Here is a 21,928-nt window from a genome sequence, read left to right as displayed (position 1 = left end):
CATCTCAAAATGCTTGAACTATTAAAATATAAAAATGTATCCAGTACAGTGAACAGTGTAATGTAAAAAAATATCTAAATGGTCGGTTTTCTGTTTTTGGACAATTCACTTCCTAAGAAAAAAATTAATGATCAAAAATTCATACACATCCCAAAATTGATTCATTGAAAAATACAGATCAGCGCACAAAAATTCTTCACATAGCTCCATATATATAAATATAAAAAATGTTATGGGGGTCAGAATAAGTTGAAGTTTTTATTTTTTTAAATATGAAAACACAAAAAAATAAAAAATAAAAGTGCTATTCTACAGGCCGACTATAAAAACAAAACCCATAAAACAATGGCATCATTGTGGTTTTTTTTTTTTCAAATTATTGTACACACCATTTCACATTTTTCCAGCTTCCCATCATATGCAACATTAAATGATGACCTTAATTAATTAGTAACAGACACCTATATAGAAAATCTCAGAATTCTAACGTGGATTCCACCCAAATGCTGAACCGGCCTTAAGAACAGGAAGGTGGTTAATAAAAAAAATACCAAAAATATTTGAAAGATAAAAATTTTCTTACTACATGGGATGAGGAATAACAGCAGTAGTATACTAAAATGCATCTGTACTAAGCTATCACAATATAAAACAGATTATTTTGGTAGCTGCATAAATGTGACTTTAGGGTAAAGTTTTAAAGTCACAAAGAGCTGCGTGCACGTTTACAAAAACAAACACCCAAACTCACCAAAAGGCTTATTAGCTAAAAACAGGAATAAAGTTCCTGGCTACAGCAGTTCATTTCAAAATGTCTACTTATGAGTATAGATAGTAAGTGAATTAAATATACCAGTATAGGCTTTGGCTATAACTTTATATACCCATTATATCTACCAGAATTCTGTACTGAAACACTTTAAATGTGATTTGTACTAATATTCTGGAATGTTGCAGCTTTCCTGCTGGCCACAGTGGGCTAAAACGTCCTTTTTTTATAATTATCTGCTTTCATTATCATCAGGAGCTGGAAGCAGATAAGACATGATCACACCTATGATATTGTTGGAGACAGCTCATTTCTTCTTCATACATCCACCTACTAGCACGCATGCACACAACTCTCTCTCATAGAACTCAGTCACATCAAGCAGAATGACCTGCTGCTGTGTGCCATCATAACATACTGTAAGCAAATGAGAGCTATGAAAAACTGGATTTCTGTGAAGGCATCTCACTTATTAAAGGGGTTCTCTAGAAAAAAAAAATGAAAATACTTAAATATTATTTTATAATAAATATATTCACAAATACCTTCCATTAATTAGAATGGCTTGTTTTGTCTGAGGAGCAATCATTAGGAGAAATAAAATGGCCACCATCCTATTAGTCCACACAAAACATGTCCTAATCATGCAGGAGGACAAGTTACTTCACCACAATGAGCCATAGTGCTGTCTCATCCTCCTCTCTGCTCTACTTGTCATAAATCATGATCCTGAATACAGGTGAATCTCTGTGGTAATGGAGAAGATGAGGAGACATGAGAGGGGTGTGAGTTGTGGCTAATGGGCACTTAACAGCCTACATTTCCACAGCAACACATCACCACAGCCTGTCCTGTCCGTCCTCTCAGTACTTCATGTTTTCTCATGAACTAAATTCCCCAGAGATTCAGCCAAAGTTCTTATCATCTGTATTTAGGATCATAATCCCTGACAAGCAGAGAAGATGAGGAAGGTCTTCACCTCAGTGTTGTGAAGTAATATGTCCTGGTGTGTGATCAGGGCAGGGTTTTGTGTCAACTAATGGGACGGCGGCCATTTTTTTCCCCTTGATGATTGCTCCCCAGACAAAACAAGACATTATAAATAATGAAAGGTATTTGAGAATATATTTATAATAAAGTAATATTTAAGTATTTTTATGTTTTTAATTCCCAGAGAACCTCTTTAAAGTGGATTCACTGCCTAAAGAGAACACTAAAATGAAAATAATAAATTTGTTATTAATTATCTCTAAAATGTAGGGCAGGGCCCTTTAAATCCATAAGGAAGATATCCTCTATAACATGTAGTCTAGGAAGGGAATGGGGTGAGCCCAGTATATGATGTGACCAGTGCCCTACAAGTCATGGAATGTTTATTGGTAGCACTTTGTGTGAATTGCCATGACACTTTCCCTCCACTCCTAGATCTGTTTGCTGTCCTGTAGAATGTCCTATGGTGCTCAGGCTATCCATATTTATGCCCTATTGCACCTAAAGAGATAATCTAAAGAGACACATAAAAGCGGTGTTTTACAATGGGCTGCTGCACCAGTGTATCAAATGGGTAAGACTCCAATGATTACACAAACCTCTGTGTGATTATAGGAAGATGCTGATACCCACAATGTGAAAACATCACTGACAGCCAAGATATAGCTCTCGCTGTGTGCTACACAGTAGTGGTCACACTCTATGCTTCATCAATGAATCGGAGCCAGAGCATGATGGATTGGGACCATATGCTGAATTCATCACTGAAGACCACATATCTCCCACCAGCCCAGGTAGAGGTAGGCTAAACTGGGGGAACAGGGACTCCCCATTGCCGCCCCCATGAGCTGGTGGAAGAACGTCTTGTCAAATAGGAACAAGTTGTGTGTCAGAATGAATTTAAGAAGAGAAATGACAAATGTATTATGTGAGCGCAGATGTTTCCCCCTTTCTTGCGAGAACTGACTAACCTTCTCGCAGCCAGTGGTATGTGGAATACTGCTGTATAGTGCCTCCACATCCAGGTTGGCGAGGAGGGTCAATACATGGGCAAGACAATTTGCAAATTCCAACGCCGTATTGGACAACATTTAGGGGATATAATGACACTCCAGTTGTGAGACATGTAAAATCTATCCATCATGACAATCCCAATGTTCTAAAATTCCAAGGCATTGAGGCGGACAATCTGGTAGTGAGAAGGGAAAAACAAAGGATATTTTGTTTAAAAACCATAAAACTGCATGGTCTTAATGACCAGACCTCTTATACGTGCTTTATTGGCTAGGTGGGTCTGATACCCCTGTAGACTTGCTCTGGGATTAGGTTTACCCCGTACACTCTGATATGATCCCAGTATTATCCTCAGGCTTGGTCACAACCAGGGGCGTTGCTAGAGTCTGAAAACATCCGGGGCACAAGCCCACTGTGTTGAAATTGCACATTAAAGGCATGCTTAAATGGGTGTTCTGGTTTACGCAAATGAAGTGCAGTACTGCAGTCATTATATAATACAACATTCGGTAACTTTCCAATATCTGTTATGTTTCATTTCCTCACCACTGCAGAAATCTTTGCTTGGGCCCTTTAAAATTGATGGAAGTTGACCCTGGGCAACCCCACAGATCATCCCCCCACACCCTTTGTACTTGTTCCGCTGATCTGCTACTTGCGGGCTGCGTGGGCATGAGTTCAGTCAGTTCGGTGCACAATCCCGCCCTGCGGCACGTGAACCCGCGACCTCCCGTGGTGGGTCTTGAGGGATCACACGCTGCAGGACAGGATTGCACACCAAAGTAACTGAACTCATGCTTGCGCAGACCGCAAGTAGCAGATCAGCAGAACAACTACAAGGGGGGGTGGGGGGATGATTTGTGGTGGATTGCCCAGGTCCAATCAATATTAAAGGGCCGTGGAATAGCCAAATAAAAAAAAATGCTACCAGCATAACATACAGGGCACTGGACAAAACATCCGGGGCTCAAGCCCCGAATGTTTTGACCTAACAACGCCCCTGGTCACAACACTTTATTAGTGATGTGGCATATACGGCTCTATGGTAGTCTGAAGGATTACTTGGTTCCTCACTAGGAGGAAGACCCCTCTAGTCAATTAGACATACAGTGCACAGAAAGGGGTCTACCAGATCACACACACAATCTAGGGGAATGTGGACACCCACATACTCATGTCACATGTGTCCACCACTTACATACTCAGTGACCCCCCTTGCAAGCCCCTGGTTTGGATATATGTCACACTCTAGGATGGGCATATATTGGGCCTGGATCGGGCCTGTATTCTCCTTCCCTGTGTCAATTGATGCTCCAGTGCATAAGATACCTACATGGTTTACATGGGTTATCTAACACAGGAGTATGGACTATATATGGCTATATATGCTTATCAGCCTTATGACAGGACCCAGGCTCCTATCTCTCTCCATTGTTATTTACATGCACATTTATCACAGTCCGTATCTTTGAAGTTGTGTCATGAAGAATTTTTGGTCGTGTCCCCAAATCTACTAGGATCTACTTATACATTTCCACATGCTGTCCTGTAGCTGAGTATAGGCAAATGGTGAATGGCAAATGGTGTATGATGGCAGCTATCATCCTCCTATCAACATGTGGATTTACCATCATTTACTTGTTCACATGTGCTACTACACTTTCTATTTGTGGGATAATAATGGTCGCCTCAGTGATCATCAGCACTGTAGCGCTTTTTAATTTACTATCTCTTGTCCATTCTGGATGATAGCAACCCCACACTCAGAGCCTCGCATGATTGGCTGTGGTGGGGGGTTTGTCCATTTGTCACGGCCATAACAGAGCCAGACACCATCAGCAGTGGATGCGGTCTCATTTTTAACATCTAATCTTGCTACAACAGGCAGCTCCTGATGACACAGATCAATCTGTAGAAACGCGTAGAGCGTGACCTCTACTGTGCAGCACACGGTGGGAGCTATATCTTGGCTGTCAGTGGTGTTTTCATGCTGTGGGCATCAGCATCCTCGTATATTCACACTTGGGGTTGTGCAATCAGGCTTCCTCATTTGACAAGCTGGTGCAACTGCCCATTGTGAAACACCGCTTTTTTGTGCCTCTTTAGATTATCTCTTTAGGTGCAATATGGCATAAATATGGATAGCCTGAGCACCATAGGACATTCTACAGGTCAGCAAACAGATCTAGGAGTGGAAGGAAAGTGTCATGGCAATTCACACAAAGCACTAACAATACACATTCCACCGTGACATGTAGGGCAGTAGTCACATCACATATCGGGCTCACCCCATTCCCTTCCTAGACGACATGTTATAGCTTGATCCTGACAGAGGGTATATGCCTTATGGATTTTAAAGGGCCCTGCCCTACTTTTTTTTAGAGAATAATTGAGTAAAGTATTATTTACATAGATCTCCTCATTCATTGCTCTTCTAGATTCATAACAATCTAGCAGCTCAAGCGGACTGTTTTTTTCTGCTGCAGCTAAGGCGGCGTGACCATTCTGCTGGAGCTCTCTTCCTATCACAGCTCAGGAGGCAGATGAAGGGTGAATCTGAGCATGTGCGGCCATCTCAGTCAGCCGGACAAAGAAATAAGAAAAAGAACAAAGAGCAGGTGGCGCTATAAAGATACAATTTTCTGAATACCTCAGTGGCTATACAACTTTTTTAATTACATGCAATTACAAAAGTATTCAGATCCAGGTGCTGATTTGAAAAGTGTACAATATTTTTAATGGGACAACCACTTTAAGGACTGAGCCATTGTTGGCAGTGTATGTGTCACTTTATGTGGTAATAATATTACTTATCCAAGCCATTCTGAGACTGTTTTCTCGTGACACATTGTACATCATGACATTGGTAAAGTTGTACACAGTCCATATCTTTGAAGTTGATATAATTTACCTTTATTTATAAAAAATCCAAAATTTTCCCCCCAAATTTGGAAAAATTGCAGTTTTCAAAATTTTTATTTCTCTGCTTTTAAGACAAATAGTGATACCAAGTAATAATAAAATAGTTATTGTAAAATATAAGAGTGAATCTGGATCGCAAATCCTTAATACTATGCTTTTATTTAATAACTGCTTCTCAGCATAATTAACATCACTTCTCAGCGCAATTTATAGTGTATCTACCCCTATGTTGCATACTGTACAAGAGGCATTGGTAAATAATTTGATCAAAAAGCATAGACCAACTCACCACGACAAGGTTGCCTACTCAAGTGGTAACCTATTCAAAATTTGGCGCGGCAACCACCGGCGCCTGCAGCACTGCACCTATAGGCAGGGGGAACCAGCAGCCAAACAACGCCCCCGCTGTCTGGCAGAGCCACCCTGGCACTGGGCCCCACCAGCACAGCACCAGAGCAACAATGGCTGCCGCACAGCACCGCACCATGAGAATAAAATAGTTATTACTTTACATTTCCCATATCTCTACTTTATGTTGGCATCATTACATAACAGAAACCACCCATAAATTACCCATTTTAGAAACTACACTCCTCAAGTTATTCAAACTTTGTTAACCCTTTAGGTGTTCCACAAGACTTAAAGGAAAATAGATAAACATTTCAATTCTTTTAGCTAATTTTCAATTTTAAGCCATTTTTCCTGTAAGGCAGCAAGGGTTTACAGCAAAACAAAACTCACTATTTATTACCTTGATTCTGCAGTTTACAGAAACACCCTATATGTGGTCATAACCTGCTGTATGTGCACATGGCAGGGCACAGAAGGGAAGGAGCAACACATGGATTTTGGAGGGCAGATTTCAATGGGGAAAGTTGCAATGTTGCACCCCTACAGTAGAAACTCCTAAAAAGTTACCCTACTTTGGATACTACGGGATAAGGTAACAATATTATTGGTACTATTTTGGGGTACATAAGATTTTTGATCACACGTTATTATGCTTTTTGTGAGGTAAGATAACAAAAAATAGCTGTTCTGGGACCATTTTTTATTTTAGTTTTTTTACAGCATTCACCTGACAGGATAGATCAAGCATTATTTTTAAACAGTAGGTTGTTAACAACATGACGATTCAAAATAATGTCTATTTTTATTTTTTGTTTCAGTTTTACAAAAAAAAAATCATGTCTCCATTTTCTGAAAGCCAAATATTTTTTTATTTTTCTGCCAATCGTCTAGTGTGTGGGCTTGTTTTTTGCTAGTACCATTTTTGGGTACCTACAGATGCAGCCGAGCTACGCATTAAGTAATGAACATCAATAAAAACACTAACTTTCCAATGGATTTCAATGGCTTGTGTCACAAGATAACTAAGCCATGTGTTATCAGAGTCAATTGTAGCTCGGCTACGTCCGTATGATTTTGTTATCGTTCAATATTACACTTTTTGGAACAGGTTTTATTTATTTATTATTTATTGTACAGCGTTCACCTGGAATAAAGGAGAACTGCCTTAGTTGCCCATACCAACCAATCAGATTCCAACTTTTATTTTCGACAGTTCATTTGGAAAATGAAAGGTGATATCTGATTGGTTGCTATGGACAACTAAGCCAGTTCTACTTTACATCAGTTAGAAAAATTACCCTAAAAATATTTCTTATTTTCCTTTTAGAGTTCTCTTTAGGCAGTGATAATCCATGTAAGCATGCCTGCATATAATGATCGATACACCCACAAACTTGAATGCATTTTATTGGGATTTTATGTCCAACACAAAGTAGCAAGTATGTGTGAAGTGAGAAGAAAATGATACAGTACACTGTTTAGAAACATTTGGATAAATAAAAATCTGAAAAGTATGGTGTGTATTTGTATTCAGCCCCCCCGAGTCCTATTGTGAGAAGCATTAATCATTCCTGCATTCTGTACTACTTCTTCTGAAGGTAACTGAAGTGTTCTGCCTCCTCGTGAGAACCATTAAGAGGTTGCTCTTCGTGAGGAAATCTGCAAAAGCCTGGTGCCCGTATGAGCCCAGCGGTGGTTAGGGAAAGAGAGGGGTGATAGGCTGTCCAACAAAGCCGTGCTAGAAGGGCAGCCGCACTTTTGAGGCCTTGAAGCATGCACAGAACCTCATCCATAAGTGTGAGTATTTAACTCTTGCATTCTTGCATTATTTGCTTGGGTTGGTACTAAGACAGAATTAAAGGGGCAGCTCTTACAGTGGTGTTTACAATGGAATGGATTAAAAGGCAGGCAGACAGCTGTATAATACAGCCACCTACTCAGGATGTTAATTTACACTCAAACTGGTTAAATTGTCTGCATCAGTTTACAGAGAATAGAGAATTAGATTAAAAGAATTCCTTTAAAACTAGGTACCTAACTCTCCTCTGTAAAGCCATTGAGAAGTATGATTCTGTTAAAGATCAGCAGCTGATAGGGATTCCCATTTGTGATATTACTAAAATAGGAAAAACATTTAACCAACATCACATTATGAGGAAATTAGACATAGACATAATTAGGGGTGTTTGATTTTGCCAGGTTTGGCCGAACTTCGGGTCAAAGTTCGGGTTGGAACCCAAACCCGAACCCCATTCAAATCAATGGGGACCCGAACTTTGGTGCACTAAAATGGCTGTAAAATAGTCGTAGTAAGGGCTAGCGGGCTGCAAAAGGAAGTAAAATGGGGGTAAGAGCAGGACAATTGCCCTGCAAACAAACGAGGATCGGGAAATGACTTAAAATAACATAAAATAGAAGAAAAATTAAAAATAATAATCTTGAACTAGGAGGCAGAGGTCAAAGTGGAGTAGGAGGTTGAGGAGGCGGTGGACGTTGCGGTGTAGGTGGAAGCAGCGGTAGAGGAGGAGGAGGCAGCCAACACTGTTATTTCTTTCCTTTATATATATATTTTTTTATAAATTTGTCACCCACTGAACTAACAGACAGATTAACCATATTAATTCTCCTGTCACGGATGCAGTGCAAGTGCACCTCACACCAAAAATGGGTATATGTCACCCACCAAACTAACAGACAGATTAACTATATTAATTTCCCTGTCACGTATGCAGTGCAGGTGTATCTCACATCAAAAATGGGTATATGTCACTTACCAAACTAACAGACAGATTAACTATATTCATTTCCCTGTCACAGATGCAGTGCAGGTGTACCTCACACCAAAAATGGGTATATGTCACTTACCAAACTAACAGACAGATTAACTATATTCATTTCCCTGTCACATATGCAGTGCAGGTGTACCTCACACCAAAAATGGGTATATGTCACCCACCGAACTAACTGACAGATTAACTATATTCATTTCCCTGTCACGGATGCAGTGCAGGTGTACCTCACACCAAAAATGGGTATATGTCACCCACAGAATAAATAGCCAGATTACATTCCTAACACTCTCCCTCACTTCAGCTGCCTGCTTCCTGTCCCTGCATCAGAGCTTATGGGTGTTATTACACGTGATCCAGCTTGTATAGAGGCTGGGTCACATGATGCACCGGCCAATCACAGCTATGCCATGACTAGGCAAGGCTGTGATTGCTTCTAAGTGCCCACAGCTTAAAAGCTTGTTGATTGGCTGCCCTGAAGCCTTTCAACAAGCTTTATTAAATGCCCGGACACCAAACTCGAACCCTAACTATTGCGGCAAAGTTCGGGTCCGGGTACAGTTCAGCACAGCGCAGTCCAGGTGCAGTTTGGATCCGCTCAACACTATACATAATGCAAAAGGAATTAGAACAACAGATATAGGAAGATATTTCTCCCTTGTGATTCAAGCCTGAATGCACTTTTATTAGAATTTACCCTGCATTGTTACATTTTAAGAATCTTAAATTTGTCCCTAGTTATGTAAAGAATTCTCTGAATGTAGTCAGGTCCTCCACATATATTAAAAAATTTAGCAGGCTCATGTGCTAGAGTGTGGCATGACGTAGGACCCAGGATGTGCCGCGCCTCCTACCCTCCAACCCTCCCCTCCTCCTCCAGCTTCCCTGTTGAGTGTTTGTGAGTCTTTGGACCGGTGGTTTGTGAAGTAAAGGAATAGCTCGGCCGAGACTAGGTCACCTGGGTGAGGGAGCAGTGAGCAAGACCAGTAGAAAGACTGAGAAACTTTGGGAGAAGTCGCCTATCTGCTTCTGGAGAAGTTGACTGTCAGACATGCACGTGAAGTAGAGGGACTAACCAAATGCTATACTGGAACCAGGTTGGAATACCTACAGAGTGAAGATGGTTCGGCCAGAAGGAGGAATATAGCTCCGAGGCAACACAAAGGATGTACAGGTGACCCGCAGAAGCGGGGTGAGAAAAGAAGCTGGCGTTAGCCGTATATCTCCTCTGTTGTATGGTGTTCCTTCCTTTCTGAGCCCTGACATTTACCCCCACAATAGTTTACCACCACATATGGGGTGTTGCCGTATTTAGGAGAAAATGGGTAACAAATTATGGGGTGCTTTTTCTCCTGTTACCCCTTGTGTAAATAAAAAAATTGGGGCTAAAGCAACATTTTATTGGAAGAAACTAAACTTTTCATTTTCACAGCCAAGTTTTTCCAAATTCTGTAAAATGCTTACAGGGTCAAAGTGCTCAGTGCACCCCTTAATATATTCTTTGAGGGATGTAGTTTCCAAAATGGTCAACTTTTGAGGGTTTCCACTGTAGGGGTACGTCATGATCTCTTCAAATACAAAATGGTGCCCAAAATCTGCCTCCAAAAATCATATGCGCTCCTTACTTTTTGAACACTGCCAAGTGCCCCTACAGCAGTTTACCACCACATATCAGGTTTTTCTGTAAACAGCAGAATCAGAGTAATGTATATTGAGGTTTATTTTAACAAAGTTTGTAACACCAGTTTTGAATAATTTGAGGGGTGTATTTTCTAAAATTGGGTGGTTTCCGTTACGTAAGCCTTTCAAAATCACTTCATAACTGAATTGATGCTTTAAAATGTTTTGCAAATATTCTTGAAAAACTGCTTCTAAAATTCTAACCCTTCTAATGTCCTAAAAATAATTTATGACATTTACAAAATGATGCCAACATAAATCAGACATATGGAAAATGTAAAGTAATAACTATTTTGTGAGGTATCACTATTTTCCATAAAAGCAGAGAAATTCATATTTGAAAAAAAATTTTTTTTTCCAAATGTTCTCAAATTTGGGGATTTTTTTATAAATAAAGGTAAAACATATTGACTCAAATTGATCATTAACATGAAGTACAATGTATCAACATTTTCAGAATGGCTTGGATAAAAAAAAGCTTTCCAAAGTTATTACCACATAGTTATTACCACGAGTGACACATGTCAGATTTGCAAAAATCGTCCTGGGATTTAAGGTGAAAGGTGGTTCGGTACTGAAGGGGTTAATAAACTTACTCATACTTTGTGTACAAACAAATTACATACTACTAGATTTTCTTACCTTACTTCGAATTTGTCCTGATGTGGACACCTTACGGATGAGTTTGTGGGAAATACCCTCTTGTTCGCCCTCACTGTCAGAAGATTCCTCTCCTGTAGTCTCTGTTGTAGGCAGCTTGTCTGAGTCAAGTGATGAGACTGAATCTCGTGTTGGTCTTTGAAACAAATCATCTGGAGTCAGCTTCTGAGCCATGATGTGAGAACTTGAATTGTACCTATAATATAGTATAGCTAAAATTATCTTAAGAATCAGAGAGAATATAATAACATTTATGCGAGTACAAGAAGAATTTTATTGATTCCAGCTAATACATGCTTCTATTAACCTTAAAGAGGACATTTCAGCTCCCATATGTACTGAATTTAAGCAAACACTTATCTTCATGAAATAACAATTCTGGGGCATATTTTTCTAGTGCTCTGCACTGCACTGCTCCTCTGTTACATGCTTCTATTAACCTTAAAGGGGTTATCCAAGTTTTATAATGCCCCCCACATGCCTAGGCCCCTCACACAAATAGTAGTTACAGTGCCTTGCAAAAGTATTCACCCTCCTTGACTTTGTTTGCATTTTGGTACATTACAGTCTTAAGTTCAATGTTTTGTTTATCTGAATTTTATGTGATGGATCAGAACACAATAATCTAAGTTGGTGAAGTGAAATGAGAAAAATATATAAATAAAACTATGGTTTAGAAATAGAAAACAGAAAATTGGCATGTGCGTATGTATTCACCCCCTTTTTTAGGAAGCCCATACAGCTCTGGTGCAACCAATTACCTTCAGAAGTCACATAATTAGTGAAATGATGTCCACCTATGTGCAATCTAAGTGTCACATGATCTGTCATTACATATGGCTCCAGAGGCTGCAACATCTAAGCAAGAGGCATCACTAACCAAACACTGCCATGAAGACCAAGGAACTCTCCAAACAAGTAAAGGGACAATGTTGTTGAGAAGTACAAGTCAGGGTTATGTTATAAAAAAAAAGATATCCAAATCTTTGATGATCCCCAAGAGCACCATCAAATATATCATAACCAAATGGAAAGAACATGGAACAACAGCAAACCTGCCAAGAGACGGCCGCCGCCGCTTAATCAGAGAGGCAGCACAGAGACCTAAGGTAACCCTGGAGGAGCTGCAGAGTTCCACAGCAGAGACTGGAGTATCTGTACATAGGACGACAATAAGCCGTACGCTCCATAGAGTTAGGCTTTATGGCAGAGTGGCCAGAAGAAAGCCATTACTTTCAGCTAAAAACAAAAAGGTACATTGTGAGTTTGCGAAAAGACATGTGGGAGACTCCCAAAATGTATTGAGTAAGGTGCTCTGGTCTGTTGAGACTAAAATTTAACTTTTTGGCTACCGACGAAAACGCAAACCCAACACATCACATCACCCAAAGAACACCATCCCCACAGTGAAACATGGTGGTGGCAGCATCATGCTGTAGGGATGTTTTTCAGCAGCCTGGACTAGGAAACTGGTCAGAGTTGAGGGAAAGATGGATGGTTCTAAATACAGGGATATTCTTGAGCAAAACCTGCACCGCTCTGTGCGTGATTTGAGGCTAGGATGGAGGTTCACCTTCCAGCAGGACAATGACCCCAAACACACCTCTAAAGCAACACTTGAGTGGTTTAAAGGGAAACATGTAAATGTGTTGGAATGGGGACAGCCAATAGCAGGCTGCAACGGGGACGAGCCTTCCTAGTACTGCGGGTGATGCAAGGGAGGCTGGTTCGCGTAATGGCCTGCTATTGGCTGATCCTCTAGGGAAATGCAGCAGCAGCCGTGCCGGTATGAGAAGCGATGCGGGTGCCAGGAAGCAAGGTAATTACTATCTGTGTGAGGGGCCAGGACATACAGCCAGGTACATAAATATTGGGACATCGACACAATTCTAACATTGTTGGCTCTATACACCACCACAATGGATTTGAAATTAAACGAACAAGATGTGCTTTAACTGCAGACTTTCAGCTTTATTTTGAGGGTATTTACATCCAAATCAGGTGAACGGTGCAGGAATTACAACAGTTTGCATATGTGCCTCCCACTTATTAAGGGACCAAAAGTAATGGGACCTATTGGCTTCTCAGCTGTTCTATGGCCAGCTGTGTGTTATTTCCTAATTATCCCAATTACAATGAGCAGATAAAAGGCCCAGAGTTCATTTCAAGTGTGCTATTTGCATTTGAAATTAGAGTTGAGCGGACACCTAGATTTTCGGGTTCGACGGGTTCGGCCGAACTTCACAAGAAAGTCTGAGTTCAGGACTTGAAGTCAATGGGGACCTGAACTTTGGAGCACTAAAATGGCTCTAAAAATGTAATGGAAAGGTCTAGAGGGCTGCAAATGGCATCAAAATGTGGTTAAAAGCATGGCAAGTGCTCTGCAAACAAATGTGGATAGGGAAAAGACTTAAAATAACATAAAATACATAAAAATAAGAAATAATAATCTTGATCTAGGAGGACGAGGTCCATATGGAGTAGGAGGTTGAGGAGGCGGTGAATGTGGCAGTGTAGGTGAAAGCAGCGGTGCAGGGGGAGGAGGTAGCCAACACTGGTTTTTGGTTTTGTTCTTTTATTTTTATTTTATTTTTATTGTTTCAATTTGGGTAGACCCCAAAACATTGGGAAATATAACCTGTGATAACCCCCTCCAGCCGTGCTAAACAAACGATCAGACAATACACTGGCTGCAGGGCAGGCCAGCACCTCCAAGGCGAAAAGGGCAAGCTCAGGCCATGTGCCTGATTTGGAGACCCAGAAGTTGAAGGGGGCAGACCCATCAGTCAGTACGTGTAGGCGTGTGCACACATACTGCTCCACCATGTCGCACGTCCCCGTGATGTCCACAATCCAAATGGATATCTTCTCTATCAACTTTCCATGTTCTTTTTTGCGCCTACCATGTTGAGCATGGTTAGCAGCCAATCAAGGTTCCACGCCGGAGAGGGAGCGTGAGAAAGGGATACCACATCCAAGGGAGGTCAATGTATGAAATTAAATGTGATCGAGCGGAAATGTGGGAGAAGTTATCAAAGCGGAAGGATCGAATGAAAGGAGTGAGGTAGTGACGATAATAAACAATACAGGATTCCTAAGATGCCCTGTTATTGGAATGATTAATAAAAAATTATAGTGAATGTCACTGGGGTATTTTGGATTTGGAAACGTTAGACAGGAGATGCCCTGCTACCGCTTTGTTGACTCTAGATAACTTCTGCCTGATCGCACGTCCCCGTGACGTCAACGATCCAATTGGATATCTTCTCTATCAACTTTCAATGTTCTTTTCTGTGCCTACCATGTTGATCACGGTTAGCGGTGAATCAGGGTTCCACGCCTGAGAGGGAGCGTAAGAAAGGGATACCACATCCAAGAGAGGTCAATGGTTGCAATGTGATCAAGCTGAAATGTTATTAAAGAGGAAGGATCGAATGAAATGGCCAAATAAAGACGATTTTTTCAAATTTGAGTCCCTGTCACCTATGCAGAGCAGGGTTTTTTCATCGGCAAAAATGGGTTAATGTCACCCACCAATGGAACATCCGATTTAAAAAATTTTCGGGCCCTCTCAACTAGGCAGAGCAGGGGTTTATTCACAGCAAAACTGTGTTCATGTCACCCACCAATTGAACAGACTATTTTACAAAAATTAGGTCCATGTCACCTATGCAGAGCAGGGGTTTGTATCTCATCATCCTCCACATCATCTTCCACCCACTCTTTACCCCTGCCCTCCTTGTCGGTCTGCATACTGCAGAAAGCCGTAGCAGTAGGCACCTGTGTTTTGTCATCATCAGAGACGTGCTGCGGTGGTCTTCCAATGTCCTTATCCTGAAGCATAAGTGGTTGGGCATCAGTGCACTCAATCTCTTCCACTTCTGGTGCAGGGCTATGTGTATGGTCCACGGAAACCCTGCCAGCAGAGTCATCAAAATGCATAACAGACTTCTGCATGACTTGGGGCTCAGACTGCTTGCCTGATTTGCAAGGGGGTGAGTTGAAAGAAAGATGGCAATGGGCTGTAGGTGCCAACTCTGATCTTTCAGCAGAGGACTGGGTGGGAGACAATGCGAAGGAACTGTAGGCACTGTCAGCCTCCCAATCTACTATAGTCTGTAATTGTCACCACCAGACATCTGAGAAGCTCTGACAGACGTTCTTCAGAACCTCCTCCTTGAGGTTCCTTTTGTTTTGCTTTCGTTTTCTCATCTCGTTAGCCTCTCTCAGCTGTCATGTAGTTGCACTGATTGCATCCCTTTAAATCCCTTCCCATACTGCATCACTTTGCGGTTTATACAACTTCCTGGAGTGTGTGCATGCTGAATGCTACTACTGAGTCTTCTACAGATAAGTTTTGTTCATTCATTTGTGTTTTCCTGTTTGCTGGATCCCAGGTGACCCTGACTCCCTCCGTATCAAGTGTAGGGAGCCTGTGGTCGTGTCCCCTCACTATTATAGGGTGTTCAGGTGTTATACAGTCGAGGTACGAGGATATGCGATCATCTATCATTGAGATTTTTGCATAGGCTGAGCAGTTGGGGAGAGAGCCAGGTCTTTTATAGGGCTCTCCCTTTTGTTCCTTAGTTTTGGATCCAGTCAGTCGGATCTTCATTTTGTGTCTTCTAGTTTTCTGTACACCTTCCGTGATAGTAATTGTTCTGGCCTTACCTGATTCGTACTGTCCAAAATGCAGTGTAAGCCGCAAATTTACTTTCTAGCGCAAAAGATGAGCATTTGTCACCCAACAATGTAACAGACAAATTAGTGTAATGTATTTCCTTGTCCACTAGGTAGAACAGGGGTATATCACTGCCAAAAATTGGTGAATTTCACCCGACAATGTAACAGACAAATTAGTGAAATTTAGCAAACTGTCCAGAAGGTAAGGCAGGGGTATATCACAGCCAAAATTTGGTGAATGTCACCCAACTATGTAACAGAAAAATTAGTGAAATTTAGAAACCTGTCTACTAGGTAGAGCAGGGGTATATAATGGCCAATAATTGGTGAATTTTACCCGACAATGTAACAGACAAATTAGTGAAATTTATTAACCTGTCTACTAGGTAGAGCAGAGGTATATCACAGCCAAAACTTGGTGAATTTTACCTGACAATGTAACAGACGAATTAGTGAAATTTATTAATCTGTCCACTAGGAAAAGCAGGGGTATATCACAGCCAAAAATTGGTGAATGTCACACAACTATCTAACAGACAAATTAGTGAAATTTATTAACCTGTCTACTAGGTAGAGCTCTGACATATCGGGGTAATTTTTAAGAAACCTCACACCTTTACCCAGTGTGCTGTTAGGGAGATATAACGTCCCTGACCGTGCTTACTGGTCCACATATCCGTAGTTAGGTGGACCTTGCCACAGATGGCGTTGTGCAGTGCACACCTGATTTTGTCCCCCACTTGGTTGTGCAGTGAAGGGATGGCTCGCCTGGAAAAGTAGTGGCGGCTGGGCACGACGTACTGTGGGACAGCCACTGCCATAAGGCTTTTAAAACTCTCTGTCTCAACCAGACTGAATGACAGCATTTCAAAGGCCAGTAATTTTGAAATGCTGGTATTCAGGGCCAGGGATTGCGGGTGGGTAGAAGGGTACTTCCTCTTTCGCTCCAGTGTTTGGGAGATAGAGAGTTGAACGCTTCCATGGGACATTGTGGAGGTGCTTGGTGACCCTGGTGGTGGCATTGCTGGCAGATCCTCTGTTTACGGGGAGGCAGGTGCCACTGTCACTCCAGAGGTGGATGAAGAGGCCGAAACTGCAGCAGAAGAGGAAGCATGAGGAGCCAGAGACCTTTCTTTGCTTTTGAGCTGTCTACTCCACTGCAGCTGGAGCTTTGCACTTAGATGCTTGGTCATGCAGGTTGTGGTCAGGTTGAGAATGTTTATGCCTCGCTTCAGGCTCTGATGTCGTCAGCACATTGTCTGAAGAAATGCCACACCAGGGAACTCCTTGGAGCTGGCGTCGGTGTGCTCGGTCCCTTGCTGTGGTGGGCAGTAGCAGGCGTACTGTCTAGGGGACGGCCACTCCGCTTTTGCACCCTGCTCCCTATTCTGCTGTGCTGGTGGCTCTGTGCGACCACCGCCTCTTCTTCCGAACTACACAGGTCACTCACATGACCTTGATTCCATGTGGGGTCGAGGACCTCATCGTCCTCCACATCATCTTCCACTCAGTCTTCACCCTCCTTGTCAATCTGCACACTGCAAAAAGCCACAGCAGTTGGCACCTGTGTTTTGTCATCATACGAGATGTGCTGCGGTGGTCCTCCCATGTACTTATCCTGAAACATAAGTGGTTGGGCATCGGTGTATTCAATCTCTTTCACTTCTGGGGCAGGGCTATGTGGATGGCCCTGGGAAACCCTGCTAGCAGAGTCATCAAAAAGCAGAAGAAACTGCTGCATGACTTGGGACTCAGACTGCTTGGCTGATTTGCAAGGGGGTGAGGTGAAAGACTGATGGACATCGGCTGCAGGTGCCAACTCTGATCTTTCAGCAGGAGACTGGGTTGGATACAATGTAAAGAAATTGGAGGCACTGTCAGCAACCCAATCTACTATCGCCTGTACTTGTTCTGGCCTCACCATTCGTAGAGCCGCATTAGGCCCGACCAAATAACGCTGAAGGTTCTGTCGCCTACTCGCACCTGAGGACGGTGTTTCACTTGTGCGTGTAGCTGGCACTCGACCACGTTCTCTCCCTGCAACAGGAGCTCCACCAGCAGCACCACGTCCCTGATTCGACACTCCCCTCATTCTCCGCAAATTTGGGATCTTGCCCAAAATGGGTGTTTTTTTAATAACAGAATAGAACACCAGTATCTAACATGTGTATTTCAGATGCAGCCAAGGCCGCAAATTTAGCATTTGGCCCAAAATGGGTGTTTTTTTTAAACCCAGAATATTATTGCAGTATTTCAAGCTTGTATTTCACACTGACAGAAGCAGCAAAGGCTGCAAATTTAGTATTTTGCCCAAAATGGGTGTTTTTTTAAATAACAGAATAGAACACCAGTATCTAAAGCGTGAATTTCACACTGACAGATGCAGCCAAGGCCGCAAATTTAGTATTTGGCCCAAAATGGGTGTTTGTTTAATAACAGAATAGAACAACGGTATCTAACGCGTGTATTTCACGCTAACAGATGCAGCAAAGACTGCAAATTTAGTATTTTGCCCAAAATGGGTGTTTTTTTAAACCCAGAATATTATTGGAGTATTTCAAGCTTGTATCTCACACTGACAGATGCAGCAAAGGCAGCAAATTTAGTCTTTTGCCCAAAATGGGTGTTTTTTTAAACCCAGAATATTATTGCAGTATTTCAAGCTTGTATCTCACAGTGACAGATGCAGCAAAGGCTGCAAATTTAGCGTTTTGCCCAAAATGGGTGTTTTTTTAATAACAGAATATTATTGCAGTATTTCAAGCTTGTATCTCACACTGACAGATGCAGCGAAGTCTGCAAATTTTGTATTTTGCCCAAAATTGGTGTTTTTTTAAATAACATAATAGAACAACAGTATCTAACGCGTGTATTTCCCACTGACAAATACAGCCAAGGCCGCAAATTTTGTATTTTGCCCAAAATGGGTGCTTTTTTAATAACAGAATATGACAGCAGTATCTAACGCTTGTATTTCACACTGACAGATGCAACAAGGGCTGTAAAATTTAGTATTTTGCCCAAAATGGGTGTTTTTTTAAATAACAGAATAGAACACCAGTATCTAAAGCGTGAATTTCACACTGACAGATGCAGCCAAGGCCGCAAATTTAGTATTTTGCCCAAAATGGGTGTTTTTTTAATAACAGAATATGACAGCAGTATCTAACGCTTGCATTTCACGCTGAAAGATGCAACAAGGGCTGTCAAATTTATTCTTTCGCCCAAAAAGGGTGTTTTTTTAAAACCCAGAATATTATTGCAGTATTTCAAGCGTGTATCTCACATGGACAGATGCAGCAAAGGCTGCAAATTTAATATTTTGCCCAAAATGGTGTTTTTTTAATAACAGAATAGAACAACAGTATCTAACGTGTGTATTTCACACTGACAGATGCAGCCAAGGCCACAAGTTTAGTTTTTTGCCCAAAATGGGTGTTTTTTTAATAACAGAATATGACAGCAGGGTAATGCCCAAAAAGGGTGTTTTTTTTAAAACCCAGAAAATTATTGCTGTATTTCAAGCTTAAATTGCACACTGACGAATGTGGCATAGGCCCCATATGGAGGGTATTGCCAAAAATGGGTGTTTTTTAAAACCTAGAAAATTATTGAACTATTTCAAGCTTGTATTTAACAAGCAAATGCCGCAAAATTAGTATTTTGCCAAAAATTGGTGGTTTTTTTAATAACAGAATATGACAGCAGTATCTAACGCTTCTATTTCACACTGACAGATGCAACAAGGGCTGTACAATTTTGTATTTTGCCCAAAAAGGGTGTTTTTTAAAACCCAGAAACCTGTTACTGTATTTCAAGCTTAAATTGCACACTGACTAATGCGGCATAGGCCCCAGATGGAGGGTATTGCCAAATTTTTTTTTTTTAAACCCAGAAAATTATTGCAGTATTTCAAGCTTAAATTGCACACAGACAAATGTTGTAAAGGCCACAGATGTAGGGTCTTGCCAAAAATGGGTCATTTTTTTAAAACCCAGAATATAATTGCAGTATTTTTCAAGCTCCTATTTGACTAAAATGCACATATGCTGTGCTGGTGCACAGAACTTGCATAAAATAGCCGCTGCCACCCACCTAACTAACAGACAAATAAAAGTTATTTTTCTGGGTCATTGGGCTCAGGGCAGGGTAAAAAGATTGTGCACTGCATCCAAAAATCTCGGTAGATCACTAAGTTAACAAGCACTTCAGATTAAAGATTCTGTCCTATTCTCTCCCTCACAGCAGCAGCATCGTATACCTACACTAATCAGAGCAGAGTAACGTGCAGCACTACGTGACTCCCGCTTATATAGGAGCTGGGTCACATGCTGCACTGGCCAATCAGAGCCATGTCATTAGTAGGCATGGCTGTGATGGCTTCTAAGGGCACACAAGTTAAACGCTTGTTGATTGGCTGCTCTGCAGCCTTTCAAAAAGCGCCATTAACTCGCTGAACACCGAACCCAAACTTTTACTGAAAAGTTCAGGTTCGAGTCCGGCGTCCAAAAATCCTAAAGTTCAGTATGAACCCGAACTTTACAGTTTGGGTTCGCTCAACCCTAGTCTGGAGGAAACAAAGCACCAACATCGAAAGAGGTTCTATAGTGTAAGAGGAGCTGGAGCTCACTGCCAGAGGAGACTGTGTTGATTAACATACTATAAGAGTTCAAGAGGGGCTTGGATGCATTTCTTAAGAGTAATAACTAGAGATAAGCAAAGTTTTAAAAATATTGATTCAGTCGCTTCGCTGAACTTTTGCAAAAAATTTGCTTTGATCCGAATTAATTAATCAATCACAAAGCGCATTGAATCAGGTTTATTCCGGTCTGCAGTTAAGCTTTAGGGAGAATGCTTCCTGGTGCAGTACAGCAACATGCATAGCTAGTTTCTGATAGCAACACAGTTGCTGTGCGTATGAATGACAGGCAGGTCACATATATGGATGCGCACATCTTTGTGCAGGCCACCAACATTTCTAGCTAAGCCCTAGCCAAACAAAAGAAAAAGCATACAGCATCCTTTTGTAAATAAAAATTTAAAAAAAACGCAGCTGCTCAATGACTCTTTAGTGGAACAAAATAAGGACATGGAAGCAGTGCCAATAGTAGTGGAGAAAAAAAAGGTTTGTTTAATCCATGTTTTGGCAGTGCAAACACATTTGAATACCTTCTGTTAGATGTAGAATGACTGTGTGTCACTATTAGGCTTTGTTCACACTTCACTTATTTGATCGGTTATTGTCAGCCCAAAGAAGGTGCAGGTGAAGCCCACGGAACAGGTGAAGCTATATTCATCATACCTAATCTGAGAGTAGGCTTGGCTCCTGAATTTGCCTCACAATAAGTCATGAAAATAACTGACCAAATAATAGAAGTGTGAACTTACAGGTTAATGTTAGCGTCAGGTCTAATTTATCGGCATTGGCTTAACCAAGCAGTGGCCCAAAATTCAAGAAGTGGCCCCATGAACGTGGGGAGGGTGTCAGCAGTAAGGGGGAGAAATGTGACATTGAGGGGGAGAAATGTGACATTGAGGGGAGAAATGTGACATTGAGGGGAGAAATGTGACATTGAGGGGAGAAATGTGACATTGAGGGGAGAAATGTGACATGGAAGGGGAGAAATGTGACATGGAAGGGGAGAAATGTGACATTTCTCCCCCCATGTCACATGTCTCCCCCATGTCACATTTCTCCCCCTCCATGTCACATTTCTCCCCCTCCATGTCACATTTCACCCTCTCAATGTCACATTTCTCCCCCTCCATGTCACATTTCTCCCCCTCGATATCACATTTCACCCGCATAATGTCAAATCCCCCCCCCAATGTCATATTTCACCCTCCATGTCACATCACCCCCCATGTCACATTTCTCTCCCTCCATGGCACACCCCCCCCCCTCCATTGCACATTTCCCCCCTCCCATGTCACCTCCCCCTCTATTAATGTGTAAAAAACATTATGCTCACCTGGCCCTGGTCCCATCTGCAGCAGCTCCCCTTTTCCTCTGTGTGGTCCTGGTATCTTCTCTTTGGGCTCTCAACAAGTTTGAGGACCTTTCCTACTC

At 41.7% G+C, this 21,928-nt stretch overlaps 1 protein-coding gene across 2 annotated transcripts in view; it reads right to left on the bottom strand.

Annotated features, from left to right (window-relative positions):
- Positions 1-21,928, bottom strand: part of LOC122919463 (diacylglycerol kinase eta-like) — a 283,154-nt gene that overhangs the window by 185,179 nt on the left and 76,047 nt on the right. For both annotated transcript variants that reach the window (XM_044268513.1, XM_044268514.1), the window contains exon 2: positions 11,158-11,371. In XM_044268513.1, the coding sequence (XP_044124448.1) occupies positions 11,158-11,371 (214 nt within the window). The remainder of the gene's footprint in view (positions 1-11,157; positions 11,372-21,928) is intronic.

This window comes from Bufo gargarizans, chromosome 9, assembly GCF_014858855.1.
Source record: "Bufo gargarizans isolate SCDJY-AF-19 chromosome 9, ASM1485885v1, whole genome shotgun sequence".
Lineage (NCBI taxonomy): Eukaryota > Metazoa > Chordata > Amphibia > Anura > Bufonidae > Bufo > Bufo gargarizans.
Note: the sequence above shows the minus strand (reverse complement) of the source record. Positions and strands in the feature narration are given on the sequence as shown.